The 20,810-nt window shown below is 41.5% G+C and overlaps 1 protein-coding gene across 1 annotated transcript in view; it reads left to right on the top strand.

The window, feature by feature from the left end:
• LOC147035379 (extracellular calcium-sensing receptor-like) overlaps positions 1-19,812 on the top strand; it is a 65,374-nt gene extending 45,562 nt beyond the window's left edge. Inside the window, exons 4-7 of the mRNA XM_085867488.1 lie at positions 904-1,187; positions 4,794-5,021; positions 9,339-9,462; positions 19,406-19,812. Coding sequence (XP_085723614.1) covers positions 904-1,187; positions 4,794-5,021; positions 9,339-9,462; positions 19,406-19,812 — 1,043 coding nt within the window. The remainder of the gene's footprint in view (positions 1-903; positions 1,188-4,793; positions 5,022-9,338; positions 9,463-19,405) is intronic.
• The last annotated feature ends 998 nt before the right edge of the window (positions 19,813-20,810 follow it).

Below are 20,810 nucleotides of genomic sequence, written 5' to 3'. Positions count from 1 at the left end.
GAGGAGGCGGGCTCAGCAAAAGTGGGCGGGGCTTAGAAAAAGTGGGCGTGGCTTATGGAAATACCTTGTGAAAAGTGGGCGGGGGGCTTATGAAAAGTGGGCGCGGCTTATGAAAATACATAAGAAAAGTGGGCGGGGATTATGAAAAGTGGGCGTGGCTTTTGCAAAAAATAATCTGAGGCTCAGGACGTAGTCATATGAGAGCATTGAGAGAAGTATATCATTTCATAATGACACAAAAGGGGTATCTTGAAAAATATAAAGATTCAAATGTTTTATTTTAAAATATTTTATATGGGGATTATTGTGCAAAGAAAATTAAACTATTGAAGGAATTTGAGAATGAACAAATCTTTGTAGGTTCAATGAGTGAGCAAAGCAATATGAATTGGTTATTTGAAAAAAATTGCTCCAGGCTAAAAGGGTAGGCTATTAATATCTCCATTCACTTACATGTTTTAGATATTTCAACAACAGAGAATTCAACAGGTTGGGATAAAAAGGGGGTTTATTTTTCGGGGAAAAAATATGAATCGCTGAGAATCCTCCATTCATTAACATGGGGGAAAGTGAGCCAGAATCAGTATATTCACCCGACAATTGTGAGCTGAATGGAGATAACAATGTTGTTTATTACTAAGTTTCGTGGAAGATTGAGATTCAGTGCAAGAAGTCTGACTCTATCTTGGGCTTCAACTCTGCTTTTGGTGTTTCCCCCACACTTTACTCTTAATTTTTGGCCTGTTGCATCCTGATACATTCAGTGTACTAGTACTAACTCTTCCACGAGCCTCAACAATATGTCAAAAAATCCTCTAAAATAAAATCAAATGTTTGAATGTTTCCAAACTTCATTCAAATTTTAAATTACCACACAATTCATTGTTAAATTATTTATTTCAGTTGACAATGATTTCATAACTGAAGAATTTCTTGACTTCTGGGAAGAAATGTTTGACTGCTTTTGGAGGGTAAAGGCGAAAGGCGAAACAAGTTGCAGGAACTCGAATCTGGAAGAGTTTATAACGATCTTTTCAGATATTTCACAACTTCGGGGTGCATATACCGTGTACCTTGCTATTTATGCTGTAGCTCACGCAATGCATGATCTTCGTTCTTGCACACACGGTTTTGGTCCTTTTGCAAACAAATCGTGTGCTCAAATTAATTCTTTCCAAACGTGGCAGGTAAAATTTTTGTCCATCTTGTAAGTGGTTTGCTTTTTGAACAAAAGAAACATTCACAAGTCCTTTTTAATCTTGTGAAAATGCATGCATAACCTTTGAATACACCTGGTATAAGAAATATTGGAGATTTTGTGTATGTATGTATGTATGTATATATATATATATATATATATATATATATATATATATATATATATATATATATATGTATGTGTGTTTGGGTATGTGTGTTTGGGTATGTATATATGTGTATGTATGTATGTATGTATATGTATGTATGTATGTATGTATATATATATATATATATATATATATATATATATATATATATATATATATATATATATATATATATCTTCTTCTTTCGGCTGCTCCCGTTAGGGGTCGCCACAGCGGATCATCCATATGATCCGCATCGTGATTTGGCACATGTTTTACGCCGGATGCCCTTCCTGACGCAACCCTGGTCGCCTCTTACAACACAGGGATATGGTACACCAATTTTAACCAGGGTATACACCGGCCCAGTATACTGGTACTCATTTCGCCGACCTCGGAAGGATGACAGGCTGAGTCAACCCCTGGTGTATTAATTCAGTGGCCCAACGGGGCTTGAACTCGGGACCTTTTGGATCCCAAGCCGCTGCCCTAACCACTGTGCCAACACCAGGATATATATATATATATATATATATATATATATATATATATATATATATATATATATATATATATATATATATTAGCCTGGTGTTGGCGCAGTGGTTAGGGCAGCGGCTTGGGATCCAAAAGGTCCCGAGTTCAAGCCCCGTTGGGCCACTGAATTAATACACCAGGGGGTTGACTCAGCCTGTCATCCTTCCGAGGTCGGCGAAATGAGTACCAGTATACTGGGCCGGTGTATACCCCGGTTAAAATAGGTGTACCATATCCCTGTGTCGAAAGAGGCAACCAGGGTTGCGTCAGGAAGGGCATCCGGTGTAAAACCTGTGCCAAATCAGTATGCGGATCATAACGGATGATCTGTTGTGGCGACCCTTAACGGGAGCAGCCAAAAGACAATATATATATATATATATATATATATATATATATATATATATATATATATATATATATATATATATATATATATATATATATATATATATATATATATATACTGTATATGTCCTGTAGGAGCTTTGCATCGTGATTTCTGATCTGACAATGTTTTTATCACCATACACATTCTGTAAAATGTAAAATTAAAAAAACAAACATCTTCAGGAACGCCCCTAAAATTCTATCTGAAATCTCCTGAAAGAGGCGTAACCCACATGACGTCATCTCCAGAACAACAAAGGCTGCACATAAATTACGCGGGTTGGTGGTCTACGTGATTGTATTGGCTTCCTGTGTGTTTCCACATTTGATTGGTCGACTCAAATGCTTTGTTCATTTCTGCTTTAAAAAAAATCAAACATTTGGCTTTGAATAATGGATGACATGAACTTTGATTTGTCTGGTAGCGACAGTGAGTGTGAGAGAAATGAAGGATTTTGGTCTGAATCAGATGGAGAATTGTCAGATAACGTAGTCACGGGAGGTGAAGTTCAGGCAGCTGGAAATGGAATACAGCTTTACCAGTTCGAGCCTGAAGCAGGGCAAGCAGAGGAAAATGGCGATGAAATTCCCAGCGTTCATGATGATCGGGAGGACATCGAAGAAAGTCTTGGCAATAACAACTGGTTCGACTAAATCCTTTTCGTAATTCAATAATGTAAATTCGACTTGCATACTGCTCGATATCAGAAATATTTTAGTGAGGTGACGTGACCATCTCAGCGTAGTGGACATGTTGCACCGCGGCGAATGAATTGCAAGGCCAGTGCATGTCATCGGCCGTATCTCTCCGTGCATAAAACGAAGCAATGTCGCTGTCCGGATACGATGAAAACTTGTGTGCAGAACACAACTTGTGACACAATTGTCTAGAGTAGTCCGATAAATTTGACGTTCTGTTGCATTTTTTATTTATTTTATTCCTACTGTTGTCATGTAGCGCCAGTAGAAAACAATGAAGAAAAGAGAATAATAAAAGAAAGCTACAGCATGTCAGATTTATCGGACTAGTCGGACGGACGACGGATTTATTGGACTATTCTGGACTCTGGAGTTGACAAGTAACTTGTATTAGCATGCACAAAATGTATAAGTCAATGCGTAAGAGTCCCGAGGCTATGAGGCCATGTAATAGGACAGATAAATTTGTCTTTCATAGTTGTGCCAACATATTTTTCCCTGTTCATTTCTTACAACATTTTGGCTAAATGTTAATGAATAGCAAGCCAATGGAAGCAGGACCTTCACTTTAGAATAAACCCATGTATCTCGAGTGCAGCCATACCTGAAATGAAATGTTTTTCTAGAACCACCGAGTGCAGATGAAAAACTAGGCCAGAGTGATTGTATTGCACATGATTAAGCAATGTTGGTAATTTATGTCAGCAATCTGTGGCAGGAATCCATGTTCTGTGTTACTTTGTGGTCAATCAAGCACTGCCACCCAGCTTCAGTGACAAAATACAAAGTGAAACGGCACGAAATCCTTGCTGGAATTTCACAAATGTTGAACATATCTAGACAAGAAACAGGAAAAGGAAATTACTTTCGTGAACTTTACGTTATCATATCAATATACAGTAATCATGAGATGAATGGTGAACCACCAGTGTGCAGTCTATAACTACAACAAAAGACTTTTTCAGAAAGTGTTGTTTAGGCCTAAGTCACATTTGCTCTATGGCGAGGATACGGTGGCCGTACCCCCTCTGAATTGACAGAAACGTGCGGCAGCCGCAGAGTTTCTGCGGTGGCCTCAGGGTGGCCCTACTCCATTTGGCTATATTTTACAGGCCGTAGGGGTCGCCGTGGATTATAGCGCAGAGTTATAACTTTTTTCATTTCTACGTTCGCCGTAGCAATTCGACAAGCCGAAACAAAAGAACTGGTATAAATAAATAAATAAATGAACCCACTCGTTACCGTCCGTCTGGCCGCACATTCGCCTTTAGGCCCCCTGCGGCCCCCCTGCGGTCGCCTTGCGGGCATCTTGCGTCTGCCTTAAATTCTATGGCCACCGCAGGAACGCCCTAAGGTCACCGTGTGACATCAAATCAAAGACCGTACGGCACCCCCACGTTTTCGGTCTCCACAATTTATAAATACCCCGTGCGGCTCCCCCCCCCAAAAAAAAACACATATGTGACTGCTACATTGTGTGACCATGGAAATACTGCGGCCGCCCTATAATTGCTAGTGGCTGTAGATTTTGGAGACCCCACGGCCGCCGTGGCAAATGTGACTTAGGCCTTACCACTATACTGTAAGTGATGTGCGTGTAAATAATAAAAAAAATTTTTTTTTAAAGAACTCTTCACTTTCAGACCAGAAGCAATCTTTTTTTTTAATCAAGGGTTAAAATTATAAAACAAAAAAGATGAACAAACACAACAGGTTTCATTGATTGAGATTGTATATTAGACCCAAAAAATTGAAATTATCATCTTATTCTTTCAAATGATGTTTTATTTCAAATATTAATGCTTTGTGTTTTCCAAGTAGTTGATGTATTATCTAAGAAGAGTACATTTCAAAACAAAAATGGATTATGTTTTCACTTTTGACGATAATGGAGATCCCCCTGTTCATTATGAGCTGCTGAGTAGACAGAAAGGGGTGGGGAAGAACCTAGAACTTAGGCCTGTTGGCACCTTTAAATCATCTATAATTGAAGAGGAAAAACTGATAATTGACAACAATGCGATTGTCTGGAAAGGAGGACATAAAGAGGTGAGAGGAATTGTACTTTTAAGTTGTGCCATTTTATTCAAACTTACTTGCACTAATTTGCAGTTTTGTCGAATGAGAATTCCTAATTACATAATTTGAGGCATTAAATCTTCAGATCCTATATATTGGTGATCAAGCTGATATTTCTTAAATACAGCTGTGAAACATCTCTTGGTATTGAGTGTTTCAACTAATACTGTGCACTCAAAGTTTGTTCGGGCAGCATTTATTGTAACTATCAGAGTACTGACAAGCGATCTTGTTCCAGGCATGCAACACATTCTTCTGACATATACCTGTATTTGGGCGGTGTATAGGAAACTGAGAGCTGCTTCAATCACTCCCAAAAATATAACAAACAAGAAAAAGAGCAATCAGTGATTTTAGACCCTCGCCAGGACTTCTATTGTGTGTTGTATTTTGTGCGGTGTTTGTGTACTTGTGTGTTACATAATTAATAAGAGACATAATTAGAACTGTCATGTTATAACTGCTGGCAGTGATGACCGGGAACCATTGACGTCCCGCTTTGATGCAACCCTGCTTTGATCAGACACCTGACCCTGCCCCATGACGTTTATTATTATTAAATTGAATTTAGAATGGGATTAAAATAACTCAATTCAAATCAAATGGAAGACCAAATAGGTACAGTCCTGCATTGGAGTCATCAGAAGGAACCCAAACAAGCAAAAAGCAAAGTTGAAATCATCAGGAGGAACCTGGAGAGGATTCACATTTCAGTTGCTAATCCTCTACCCTCAAACTCATCCAAGCACAGCCAAGTGAGCCTTATTCAAATAAATAAATGAATATATAAGGAACCCATATCAAAAAATTAAACAATTCTGGCTGCCAGACCAATGAAGTTGTATCCAATGAAGTTGAAATTTAAAACATGTGTTCCATATCACTACTTGATCATAAATTTGAAGTTTCACATCAATTGATGAAGTGGTTCTAGAGAAAACATTATTTAATATTTTTCTACAATCCAATAAGGCTGCCAAACCATGTTATCTATCAAGTTGTCGTGAACAAATTGGGGAACATTTGTGTGAAGGCTCCCCTTGATTTGTCCAGCTGCTCTGGAGAAGATTTTTACAGGATTTTGGCTAAATCCAATATGGCTGCCAGACCATGTGACCGATGGCATCATATGTATGAGCCTTTTGTTCCTCGTGGATAGGTAGTCTTATGTGTAAATTTTCGCCTCAATCTGTTCAATCACTTCAGAGAACAAGATTTTGAAGGTGTTTTTTTATGGCTGCCGAATCACGTGACCGATGACGTCGTTATTGTTTTTTTTTTTCTGTGGACCATTTTATCCCAAGCTGATCCTCAAAAATTTTCATACTGATCAGATGTGTTCTACAAATGTAATTATGACGTCATAACGAAGGCACCTATGGTTTCATAAAAAAATCTCACGTATTTCCTATGAGTACTTAACATGTGGCAAATTTCAATTTTTTCCTTGGTGTGCTTTCAGTGATAGAGGTCCAAATGTTTCCGTTTTTCCAACATGGCGACAACACCACGTGACCGTTGACGTCATAATTGTCATTATAACATTCCACATGAGTAGTTGCACCTATGGTGAACATTTCATCTCAATCCTACAAGCGGTTGCAGGGAAAAACACAAAAGTTCTGTGTGGACAAAGACAGACAGACAGACAAATGGAAACAAACGCAACACCCTCTCCTTCAGCAAAAGCAATAACATTTGACTGCCCAATACACTTGAAAAATCTTCGATTTTGCAAGTACAGTAACAAAGAGACAAACAGAATAACACACGCAACCAAGCAATATACATGAAATATCTTCGATTTTCACAAGCGACAAACATATTCAAATGCAATACCCTCTCCTCTGGCAAGGGTAATCTGTATATTATAATGGAGCAAGTGTATGTGATTGTATATATATATATATATATATATATATATATATATATATATATATATATATATATATATATATATATATGTATGTATGTATGTATGTATGTATGTATGTATGTATGTATGTATGTATGTATGTATGTATGTATGTGTATCCGCTCTTTACCCATTGGATCGACAGCTGACCTGATGTCACCCACAATTGTAACCTGAAATACTTAACCTAAACTGCCCAGAGGACCCAAACGACGCTGAGGACCTAAAAGACCCTGAGGAGCCAAAAGACTGAAAAGACCCTGAAAACCCAAAATAACCCAAAGACCTTTAAAGACCCCAAATACCCAAAACATAAAAGACCTAAAATATCTAAAAGACCCAACAGACCCCAAAAACTCTAAACAATCAAAAGACTGAAATACCCCAAAGACCCCAAAGACCCACAAGACACAAAATACCCTGAGGACCCAATAGACCCGAAAGGCTCTGGGGACCTTGAACACCCAAAAGACCTCAAGGACCCAAAAGACCCCAGGGACTGAAGATACCTGGAGAACCCAAAATACCTCGAGGACCCAAAAGACCCGATGGACCCAAAAGAGACAATGGGACTATCATGGACCAACGTTAATTCTGCATCATGTAAAATGTGACTTCAGGTCCTTAACCACACCCACAACCCCAACACCGACACAAAATCCCATGTCCTTAACCTTACCCCCTGACCAACTCTGACCTCTCTCTGCCCCCACCACCACCACACCCAAACACTGTGCTTCCCTTCCCCTTTATTCAAATCCTCAAACCCCCCTCTCAACCCAATATCTTCAACTCCCCCCCCCCACTTCCTCAAAAGCCTCAAACCCCTAAATATCAATTCTGTCCACTCTGTGCCCACCCTGCCCGAGGCCAACTGTGTCATCCCCTCCCCCTTTCTTCTTGAAGCCCTCAACTTCCCCCAAGCCCAAAGTACTCAATCCCCCTCCCAACCCCAAGTCCTCAATCCCTCCTCACTTTCCCAACTTTCTTCCTGAAAGTCTCTGTACTGTCCATCTTCTATACCCCATGTTTCCCACCCCATCCCTCTCCCTTCAACAGATCTCCTAATGTCTCTGTTCCACACTGTTTTGTCCTTCCCACGCCCCTCTTGTCTCATGCCCCCCTTGCTGTGTGTTGTGTGTTTGCTCTGATACGAGCCTCGACAAGGTGTACAAAAAAACAAAAAAACGTCTCAATCTCCCTCTTACAACTCCATGCACCCTCACCCCCAACACTCTGTCCTCTCCTCCCTATTTCTTCCTGTTCTTAACAACGTTACACAAATATACACGGGGAACTTTGGCACATTAGGCCAATCGGCCTATCTTGCCTGCATTGTTCCTGTTCCCGTTTGTTAAAAACAATGTTAAAAGTAAATAAAGATGGAACGTTGAATTAACAATCACTTCCCCCTTCTTCCCTTACCCTCACTGTAATTTAAAGACCAATGTTTGTGTGTTTGTTTGTTGTTTTCCTCCCCTCCTCACCCTCCCTCCACTGGTTAAAGCAAATGGGCATTCCCTCATCGATCATTATATATTTCTTCATTACCTCATCGAAACACCAGAGGACATCGTGCTTTTCCTCCCTTACAGTCTATCATGCTATCACCGACTTTACAGAAACTGTGATCAAAGCAACTCCTACCTCAAGGGCCATTCCGGTCACCCATCTAACTCACAATCCCGTGAGATGTGTGGAAACCCCATGGATTTGTAACATAACCCACCCAAAACCTATTATCTTCTTCCGGAAACAAATATCCACACCGTTAAAAGTAAATTATGATGGATGTTTTCTTTCACAATATGGCAAGATTACCGGAATTCCTCGGCCAAAGACCTTCATAATGACATGGGTTTTATGGTCCCTGGTCGAGACCGTTAAGAGGAAATACTCACAAATGATAGTAAGGATGCGGTAAAAGCCCTGCTTGAGAGAATGACACATAGTTATTTGGGCGGTGTCTGGACAACAGACTGCTGCCTCGATCGCTGAAGCCTAAATATGGACTGTGATCTTCGCAAGGCCTGTGACACAAGGTCCGTGAGCCTGTTGGCTCCATCCTTTTGATATTTGATGATCCTTTTAACTGACGCTTTGGTCGTATTACACTGAAGGGAAAATGTATAGGGAGGGTATGGCGATTGTGAATATGACAGCTCTGAAGATGTCTTTGGCTTCACATAGCAGTAAGCACCAACATGGTTGCTGTATGATTTTTCAGGTTGGGATTGTGGTTGGAGTCTGGCCAGCTGTCGAACCAATGGTTTGAATGTAATGTTGCACACAGATGGACAGATGAACAAGTGTATTATGATATAGATGACAAAAACGATAATTTGGAAATCAGTTTCCACAATATTTTCCAGGTCCCACTATCTGTATGCAACGAGCCATGCCAACCTGGCACACGGAAGGTTTCACGCAAAGGAGAACCTTTCTGCTGCTTCGACTGTGTTGTCTGCACTGCTGGAACTTTCTCCAACTCTACCGGTATTTAGAAGAGAGCTTGAATTATCTTTGGATTTATGGGTGGTTGGGGGGGGGAACAACTTTTCTCCATAATTTGAATATTGAGTGAAAGTACTGCAATGCAATGACCCTCTCAAAAAAATTGCATCTTCTCTTTCTTGCAAGATTAAACTAGGAAACTGGTGTTTCATAATTGAGAAGCAGATGTTAGCATAACTAAATTAAAAAAAAAAATCAAAATGAGTCTTCATTACCTCTGCCACCAAAGTGAAGGAGGTTATATTTTCACCCCTTTCTGTCTGCTTTTCTGTTTGTCTGTGTACAGGATATCTCAAAAGGTTTCAGACGGATCCGGTTGATATTGTGTGGACAGGTTCGGTGTGTGACAAGGATGAACTGATTAGATTTGTGAGGGGTGTAAAAAGGAAAGAAACCCTGACTATCAAAGTAACTCACAGCGCAAGTACATTTATTCACCCATTAAACGAGAGACGGGGACCCCAACTATAAACACATACTTACCGATATAACTATTCTATAGGACCTGCATGTTGAGTGCTCAGGGCTTCCAGATTCGCAACAATATTTTCACCCCTTTCTGTCTGTCTGTTTATCTGTGTGCAGGATATCTCAATGGACGGATCAGGATGAAATTTTGTGAACAAGTTCAGTGTGTGACAAGGACAAACTGATTAGGTTTTGGTGAAGATCCAGATCCGGATCTGACGACAATAATTTTTAAAGTGATTTTTCACCATTGAGAGATAGGGCTAAACTCATATATAGCACGATATCTCAAAAAGTTGTGGACGGATTCAAATAAAACTTGGGGGACAGGTTCGGATGAAACTTGGTGGACAGGTTGGGAGTGTGACCACAATGAATTGTTTCGATTTTGGTGACGACAAGAATTTTAAAAGTGATTCTTCACCATTGAGAGGTAGCGCTCAAAAACGATATTTCAAAAATGTATTGGGCCAGATATGTTCTTGTGGATCAGGCATTACAGAGTGGAGGTATGTGCTCTACCGAGTGCCTTCTAGTTGTGCATGTTTCCCTTTATGATTGAATAGTTTCCTGTCATCATCACTTTCTAAATTGTACCCTAAATTATTATGTTTTAGGTATGTTTCCCTGAATAATTTCTATGCAGTCATAAAAACGACAATGTTGTGCAAAGGGAATTAGTGTTTTATTCATGCTTGTTTGTATAGAAACTTGTCACTAACATCAAATCTCATGATGATTGGCATGATTTCAGAAGGAACTCTTATTCATCAATTGTCATTTTCATGTTTACATGAAGGACTACAAGTAATCCAGTCATATAATGTAGCAAGAAGCCCGACAAGCAAAAATATAAGAATATGCACTGGAATTCTTCAAGTTGGTAAAATATTATTCTTGTGTTTAAAAAGACAGGAACGCAGGTATTATCAAAGATTTATATGAGAGCAATGTGTTTTAGGACGTAATGTCAAGCCTGTGGGAATTCCTTTCATTTGCACATAATTTTCAGAAGAGCATGTCATCAAGATTATTCATTTATATTTAATCATCTCAATCTGAACACAAATGTTTGCCAAAATGGCCATAATCGTTTGCAGTTTATTTTCATACTGCCAAATAAAAATGTAATTTTCAATCAAAAGTGGCATACTTTTTATTTTAGAATTCATGAAATACATCACACCATTTAAAATCCTTTATCCCTGAGCAGGGGTCCACTTTTTGCGTGCTCCGATCATGGTACCCTTTCTTGTGGCAATGTTGATACAGCCGGATGTCCTTCCTGACACCAACCCTTTAGTCGCCTTCGACCCTGCAGGGATAATTACCGGTGTGCTGGTGCTCATTTCGCCGACCTTCAGCAGGATGACAGGCAGGGCCGGATTAAGACCTTTAGAGGCCCGAAGCACTGAAAAGATTATGGTTCCCCCCATATATATGTAATCCAAAATATAAACAATACTAAACCGTAAAACGAAATTTTATTTTTCGAAATGAAACAAAACTTACAGTAAGGTTTATTTACAGTAAACACTGCGGCATCAGTATTCCATTGCATAATAAAATGTGTAAAAAAATTATATTCTTGTATATGTATTTCTTTTTCATTTATTGTGGGGCCCCCTTTTTGTGGACCCTGGTTCAGCTGCAACATTTGCACCATGGTCCATTGTAAATCTGGCACTGGAAAAAAAACTCTGTGGGGCCCCTCTTCCCTTGATGCCCTTAGCACATGCTTATTTTGCTTAATGGTTAGTCTAGGGCTGGTGACAGGCTGAGTTAACCCCCCTGTTACTAACTCAGTGGCCAGTGGGGCTTGACACTCAAGACCCTAAGAATCCCAAAGCCACCACCTTAACCACTGAGCCACACCAGGTTCATTTCGACTTCATGAAATTCATCGTGCTATATTAACGATTAAATTTATGATTCATAATTTATGATGATTGATGATTAGAATGTTCCAAACTGATCAAGATGGTACTGACGATGCCAGACAGGCAGCGGTTCAAAAGCAAAGTCCGGCGAGGTAGTTTGAATGTGGGATCAATGAAGGGGAGAGGAGTTGAGGTGGTTGAGATGATGCAGAGAAGGAGGTGGAAAGTATTGTGTGCAGGAGACCAGATATAAAGGGGACAGGGCAGGGAGGTTGGCAGGAGGATAGAAGCTCTTGCACATGGGTGGGGATGGAAGGAGTAATGGCATGGGAATCACAGTATCAGAAGACATCAGAAAGCAGGTGGTCATTGTGGGAGGATGGGGATGGATGGATAGTCATGGCATGGATGGTGATAGAGGCAAATGGTGTGTGTTATGTCAGTATATGGGTCACAAAAGCGAAGGACTGTGGTGGAGAAGCAGGAATTCAGGGATGCACTGGAGAGGATGATAGGAATGGCTGAGCTGGAGGCAATGCTGTGCATTGTGGGGAACTTTAATGTGCATTTTGGAGTTGTGGAGCTGGGTGAAGAGGAGTGTGTTGGTAAATTTGTTTGGGGAATGAGGAATAGAGAGGGTCAAAGGCTGGTGGAGCGGGTGGTGAGGAATGCGATGGTCATAGCTGATTCATTCTTTCAAAAGTGGGAAAGCTACAAGATTCCATGAAGGAGTGGACAGCATCGAACAGAACTGGATTTGGTGGTGTTAAGAAAGTGACAGTTTTGGATGGTTAAGGATCACAAAGCAGTGGTGGGAGATGCTACCACCCCACACAAGTTTGTGGTGTTTGTGGTATGGGTGGAGAAAAGGAGGGAGGTGAAGAGCAGGGGTTGGAAGATTATTTGGTGGAGAAGTGAAGGGGCACCATCATCGTAGAGTACAATGAGAGATTGATGACCAGGCATGAGCAACTTAGCGAAGAAGAAGAAGGTTTGGAGGAGGAGGGAAAGAAGAACAGTGAGGAATTTAGGGGAATTGCAGAAGTTTTGTGTGGAAGCACATCAGGAAAGGTTGCATTGTCAAGAGATAGAAACCAGGTATGGTGGATGGAGGAAGTAGTGAAGGCAGTTGGTAAAAAGGAGGTTTGGAAGAGGATAGAGAAGATCAAGGACAGAGGGAGACAACTGGATGCAGGGTTGCTGCATCTGTATGGGCAAACAAAGAAAGCAGCAAGGAGAGCTCTGAATAAGGCAAGGAATAAGCCTCTCACCTTTCTGCTTCACGCTGCGGAAACGAAGGCATTTGGGATCATTGGCATCTCCTGCGATGAGGCTGAGTCTTTGGGCCTCTCACTCTCTCACCACAGGCAGGTCGGTGGGCTTTCCGTCTTCCACTATCTCCTCTCCGGTCTCGCCCCCCCAACTCCCCCCCCCACTCTGTCTGCGATTTGTCCCCATCATATTTCCCCAGGGCGTTCAAGGTCCGCCACCAATCCCCTTCTGGTAAAACTACCAAAATCAGGAATCACTGCTTACCTTCACTCTTTCATTCCTCTTTTTTACCGCCATTGGAATAAACTCCTTCACTCTGTTCAATCCCATTCTTCCCTCCAGGCCTTCAAATCAGCTGTTCACCACCACCTCTTATCATCCCCCATTTAAAACCTCGATCTTTTTTACCCCCTTTAATCCACCACAAACGCATCTCTTTCAAATTCTCTGCTTCCCTTCCTGAATGTCCCTGTAATGTCCATCTTGTGTACACCATGTTCCCCGCCCCATTCCTCTCCCTTCCACAGATCTCATAATGCCTTTGTTCCCCAATGTTTTGTCCTTCCCTCTTCCGCCCCTCCTGTCTCATGCCCCCCCCCCCCTTGCTGTATGTTGTGTGTTAGCTCTCATATGAGCCTCGACAATGTATACAAAACAAGAAAAACTATATGGATGAAGAGGTGTACAAAGTGAAGAAGGATGGTGGGAATAAGGGAATAAGATGATCACTAAATTGGCTCATGACAGGGATGGGGGGGGGGCGGTGATTCAGGATGGTGGCGGAAGTCTCATGATGGAGATGGAGGCAGCACTGATGGTGTGGGAAGGATATTTCAACGAACTGTTGAATCGGCCAAAAAAGCATCGGTGAGCTGGAGCATTGGTGAGCTGGAGCATTGGTGAGCTGGAGCATTGGTGAGCTGGAGCGATTCTCCAGCTGGAGCTGGACAATCGACCAGAGAAGCATCGGTGAGCAGTTATTTTGAGGGGAAAGTTGAGTTGGTGGAGATCACGGAGGAAAAGTTGAAGTCGACATTTTTTTTATTGTTGTTAAACAATGTCAAGGCTCGTATAAGAGCTAATGCACATAATATATAACAAGGGGAGCGGGAGACAGGGGGGATGGAAGAGGGAGCAGAAAACAGTGGGGAATAGACACATGAGAAGATCTATGGAAGGGAGCGGGGCACATGGGGTAAACAAGATGGACACTACAGGGACTTTCGGGAAGGAAAGCAGGGAATTAAGCAGTTCCTTTCCTTTCGGGAAGGAAAGCAGGGAATTAAGCAGTTCCTTTCCTTTTGGGAAGGAAAGCAAGGAAGAAAGGGGGTGGGTGTGGGGTGGATTAACGGTGGAAGAAAAGATCATGGTTTTTGGATGGGGGAAGATCCAAGGTGGTGGCGAACAGCTGTTTTGAACACCTGGAGGGAAGAGTGGAATTGAAGAATGTGTGGGAGTTTGTTCCAAAGGTGGGGAAAAAGAGGAATTATAGAAGGAAGGTGAGCAGTGATTCCTAATTTTGGTAGTTTTACCAGAAGGGGGTTGCTGGTGGACCTTGAGCACCATGCGGAAATATGGGCAGGACAGATAGCAGACAGAGCAGGTGGCACGAGGCCAGAGAGGAGACAGGAGAAGAAAGAAAGACCACCAACCTTCCTGCGGTGAGAGAGTGAGAGACCCATAGACTCAACCTCATCGCATGAGATTCCAATCATCTAAACTGCCTTGGTTTCAAAAGCATGAAGCTGAGAAAGGTGAGAGTGGGGGCACCAGCCCAGAGAGGAGAGCAGTACTTCATCAGGCTGTGGATGAAAGCTTTGTATGTGGTAGGAGCTCAGGTGTGCCAAGGAAGAACTTTGCATGGTAGAGGATGCCCAATCGGCGACTGCCTTTGTGAGCCAGCTTCGAGATGTGGCTTTCCAAGGAAAGATCATGGCAGAAATTGAGACCCAGAAGCTTGAATCAATGGAGTTCTTCAAGAGGATTGTTGAGAAAGTAGATGGGGGAGGGGGTTGGGGGGGGGGCTTCCAGACTCTCCTTTTAGAGAGACACAGTGAGAGTTTGAGATTTGTCAGAATTGAAAGACATCTTCCACATGTTTGACCAGCATGTGATTTTATACAGATCTCCCGAGAGTAAAAGGCTGCTGCTTGCCGATTTGAGGGATTACAGATGATACGGCAGAGAGTGGCATCATCAGAAAAGAGATAAAGAGGATTTTTCAGAGAGTCAGATAAATAAATGTTGAAAACGAGAAAAAGCACTGTGCCCAGAACACTGCCTTGAGGAACTCCAGCCTGGACAGGAAGAGGAGATGAGAGAACTCCATTATGGGCCACACAGTGACTGTGCAGGAGAGGAAGTCTGTGAGCCATGATTGGAGATTGCCTTGGTTACCATAGGAAGAGAGTTTGGTGAGCAGAGCGGGGTGCCAGACCGTATCGAATGCACGGGATATGTCTCGCGAGATGGCTGTGATCTCATGTTTGGCATTGAGGACCTCCATACTTTGTTTGGAAAGCATGAGCAGCAAGTCCAGGGAAGAATGACCTGGTCTGAATCCAAATTGATGATCAGAAATCAGGTCATTGGAGAAGAGGAAGGATTTAATGTCGGAAGTGATGATAGATTGAAGAGGATGAAGAATGGAAGCGTGCCAGGCATTGATGAGGTGTGTACAGAGGTGAGAATTACAGTGGAAGAAGACAGAGTCAGTTGGACAAAGAGGCTGTTGAATGTATGTACAAGAGAGGGTTAAATTCCGGAGTATCAGAGGACAAAGTTAATTGTGCCGATATGAAAAGTGAATGGCAATGTTCATAATCAAGGGAAGTTCATAACGTTACACTCCGAAGTCATGTCATGAAGGTGCTGCAGAGGATTCTGAATGGAAGGATACGGAAGAGTGTGGAGATAGGGATCGGAGAAGATCAGCAGAGGTTAAGATCGGGTCCGGTGATGGAAGGGATGTTCATACTGAGACAGATGGTGAAGAAGAGGTTGGAAGTGCAAGGTGAAATAGCATTGGGATTTGTGCACCTGGAGAAAGCCTGCAATACTATCCTGAGAGCTGTTGTGATGGTGATACTCAGATGAATGGGAGTATGGGAAGGAGAAGCTTTGTTGGTGGAAGGGATGTCCAAGAGAATGAAGTGAAGAGTTTTGGTTGGTCCTGGGATGTTTGAGGAGTTCAGTGTGAACATTTGTTTGAGGCAGGGAAGCGCTCTCAGCCCACTCGTGTTTATCATGGTGATGGAGCTGGTGAGCAGGAATGTAATCATAAGGTGAGGTATGGGGAGGATATTGTATGCAGGCAATCTGGCTGTTGTGGTGGAGAGTAGACGGGAGATGCAGGAAGTACTGGGGGAGTGTACGGAGGTATTTGGGAAGCATTCTCCCATAACAGCCTTTCCCAACTCATCCACCTTGCTTATCATTGGTCGGCTGGTGGTCTTGCAGCTTTTTTACCAGCTATTTTCTGGTCTTTCTCTGCCCTTTCACCTCAGTCCAGTCGCTGCCACAACAGGTCAATGATGTGCTACCCCATACCATTCTGGCAACACCCTTTCTGAAGATGAGTATGGAGAAGACTGGGGTGATAGGGTTCAGGCAGCAGAGAAAATAAATAATTATCATGTTGGAGTGGAAGAAAATCAGGCAGGGAAATGGGTTTTAGTATCGGGGGGAACAGAGACCAGGCATGCTAAGTCTGAGGAAGATGTGTGGAGGAGGATTCAGGGCTGTGTGAATGCATGGAGGAGGTTGGAGCGATTCATGGCAGACAGAAGGATATCAAAAAAAATTGAAAGGGAAGCTTCTGATGTTGTGTGTGAGGCCAGCCTGCCATTATGGTCTGGAGATGGTGGCACTGACAGAAACACAAAAACAGAGGCTGCAGGTTTGTGAGAATAACTGTGTCTGAAGGATTGAGGGTGTGAAGAGAGAAGTTCAAAGGAGAAGAGATGAACCGAGGAAGGAGATTGGTATGCAGATGAGCTTGATGGGAATATTGGTGAAATGCCAGCTGAGGTGGGGGAAGAGAAAATGGCAAAGAAAGTGGATCAGTTAAGGGAGCAAGGTAGAAGGAAAAGAGGTAGACTGTGGTTGAGATGGGAGGGTTGTGACAGGAGGGATATCAGGAAAAGTGGAGGGGGTGGGGAATGGGGTGGTTGGAGAGTAAAGGGAGCTGGCTGTAGATGGATGGAAGTGGAGGAGAATCATGGTAAAGGCTGCTCAGAAGTTTCGTGCCATTAGACCTCACCCCTTATAAAGGGAAGAGAAGGAAAATAATTATTCACTTCAATGTATTCACGGAAATGGTCAAATCGTGTATCTTGTATTTTATGTTATATATGCATTAGTATTCACACACGTTTCCTAAAATTGGTATTTACGGAATTTATCTCCTGAAATAAAACAAGGCACACTTTTGGCCGACTCTTTTTGAAAGTTACATTCGGATAATTGCCAGTGAAAGCTCGTAAATGGGACAAACTGATGACCTCTCTTCAGGACAGTGTACACTTTCATGCAACACCCTTTCTGCAAAACAATTTCATGATAATTCACATTCGGACAAGTAACTCTGGGTTGAAAGCTCAAAGATGAGTCCACTCTGATTGAGAGGTCGTGCTGATACCACAAATAAATTGATTGTGATTGCAAAATTTCATTTTCGCATTTGAAAACAGAGTTCATAAAATGATCAAACTAAAACGACATTCGATATTGAGAGCAAACCTCTGCCAGGCTGAACAGTTCATGTTTTGTAGTCTACTGAAATGCTGGAATTGCATCTGGACGTTAATCAAAATCTAATCAGCTTGTTATTGTCACCTTCCCAACTCATCCACTGTTTTATAATACCTGTCCATACATTTTTTAAATATCATGCATTGTGTCATTTTGGGCCCTATTTCTCAGTGGTCTTTTTTGTTCATATGCAACACAAGGCTGTGGGGTAGCATCATTGGCTGAGGAAGTGGCTGTGCCAGTAATGCAATGCCCTCTGCTGCTGTGGGTAGGAATTTGGAATTTAGCCATGGTGCCGGCGATTGCTCGCCTCCTTTTCGCGAAGGACACCATGGCATCTCCAACATCCACCAACGAATGCTGGCTGATGAGACGTCCATTTAACGTCCATCTGAGGGATGGCACACACATTGGTGAATCACCCTGTCTGTGAAGCACCAGTATGACAGATTAATTGTAGCTATGTCGGGAATCAAACGCAGGCTAGACAGCTTAGAGATATGTTTGTTATGTTCCTCTAAGCCACCTCGTCAGCCTCTCTCAATGGTGAAGAATCACTTTAAAGAAATTTAAATTTTTTCGTATCCGGATCAGTATCCTCACCAAAATCAAATCAATTCATCCTTGTCACACATCCAACCTGTCCACCAAGTTTTGCCCGAATTGGTCCATAACGTTTTGAGATATTGTGATATGCTGTATGTAGTTTTGCCATATCTCTGAATGGAAAAGAATCACTTAAAAAATTAAAATGAAGAACTATTCTTGCTGGTGGAGGCTACTGTAGGTCTGCATCAGTAGACAAGTGAAACAGTGGATGAAATGAACTGTTGATTTAATTCATTGTTTCACAATAAACCTTGGCTGCACTACTATGTCGACTGTAGTTCGAGGCCTGATTTCCAGCCAAATGGCATGGTGACAATTTAATTCTCGATACATTTGAAAAAGAGAACTGGAGTGGGAAGATCGGAGAATATCCATGTCTGTTGACAGAGCCTCATTGCTGGGGCTTCAGTTTATTGCAACGTGAAGTGTTATAATTTGCTTTTGGCACTAATTTTTCCTTCAAGCCTTAACCAGTTTGTGTTGTTTCGAAACATCATGATCTTTGTTTACTTTTTCATCCTTTTCATAAAAATCTACAGAAATTACCACTTTTTCTCGAATCTAAATATGGTCACCATCCCTTAAAAAGACAAAATTTTATGAAAATGGAATCTTGAATTATTTTGTATCTGAGCACCCTTTATGTTTCAAAGCACAGTTGTGGCAGAAGCAGTCAGTATTCCCTCAAACTCTTTCATCTTTTATGAAATATCTACTGACCTCAGACTTTATCTTCTGTCAAACTCTCCAATCTCTTATCATGAATTCAATGCAGTACTTTGCGATATTTGTGGGTTTTAACCAAGTTGTGTTTTTTCTTGCTTTGAAACAGAAACTTAATGGGAATGCAAAATATTATATGCTTGACTTCAAAAGATGAGAAATGACAAGCAACAAGTAAATCCACATACATTTTACATTTGCTTAATCATTGTTGTTCACAGACTCCAAAGATTGCATGAAATTCCCAATACATTTGTGGTCCAATGACAACAGGGGCACTTGCTTGGCGAAGCCAATTGAATTTTTGTCTTTTTCTGACCCGTTGGCCATTGCCCTGATGGCGTTTTCTGTTCTTGGTATTGTGTTGATGGCAATGTTGTTTATTATTTTCATGTGGCATTACAGTATGTTCAAGATGAAGACATCGTCAAATATGAATATCACGCTGATGGTTATCTTGACTGGAATTTTTGGAAGTTCTTTACTCTTGGTTGGAAAACCTAATGATTTCCACTGCCAATTGAAGGAACCCCTGGCAGTTTTTTGCATCACTTTAATAATCGCTTGTGAACTTGTCATGATAAGTGATTTTACACAAGAGTTTAAAAGTATGCTGGTGATATTTTAATAAAAAATAACAAAGTCACCTCAATGAATTTAGTACTGCTATGAAAAAAAATATTTCATCTATTTCTTCTTTGGAGATAAAGATTCTAACTAGAGGATAAATTAACACTGTACATACTATAAGGGCACTTATATACAGCGCTGACCTTGTGTAGATCTTCATGGGTTGCTTTATGCAGCTTCTTCAGCTCGAGGAATGTGGGAGGGGTCAATTGTTCATATCATCCTCGCCACCTGTGTTTTGTTCATAAGGTGAGAGCTGATTGCCTATTCCCTCCAACACTGTAGATACTATAGAATTGAATATATGTAGACAGAAAATGTTGCTTCCGGGACACCCATTAAAATGAATGGGGAAAAAGGGAAAAAACTATATGACCCAAGCCCCAAAAGCTCAAAATGGGAGACTCACTTCCTCCCCCTCCCATACAAGCAAATTAAAAATTGAGACATCGTATAAAGCACTTCTTCCCTCACCCCCAACATAATCACAGTCCTTTCATATTTTCATTATACTCAGAGCGAACTAACGAATATTTGTCCATGTTCTACTTTGGGGAATAACATAATTTTCTTATAACATTCATTTTCATCGAGTATATTCACAAAAAATAACTTGGAACTTGGTTCTTGGTTTAAGTATCTTTGTTTAGCAGAGATTAAATGATAAACTTCTCTTAATGCTCTTGTCTGACCACCTCCTGAGCCACATATCATTTTTCCGATACCACACCCACTTTTTCATCAGCCCCACCCACTTTCCCTAAGCCCCCACCAACTTTTGTAAGGACCACCTCCTCTTATATAATTTCCAGTTCAGCTCTGACTCACAAGTCTTGCCCAGGGAATTTCCAAAGGAAACCACACCCACCAGTCATTCTTATATAAAGGCTTGAAACCCAGACTGAATTTAAACAAATTTTCACTTTTACTGAGAATGGACTGCTGTGCTGTTCCTGAGTGGGATGACTTTGGAGTTCCTTGGAGTTCTACTACTTG

This window comes from Eptatretus burgeri, chromosome 1, assembly GCF_056783735.1.
Source record: "Eptatretus burgeri isolate ZD-2024b chromosome 1, Ebu_testis_v1, whole genome shotgun sequence".
NCBI classification, from domain to species: Eukaryota; Metazoa; Chordata; class Myxini; order Myxiniformes; family Myxinidae; genus Eptatretus; species Eptatretus burgeri.
Note: the sequence above shows the minus strand (reverse complement) of the source record. Positions and strands in the feature narration are given on the sequence as shown.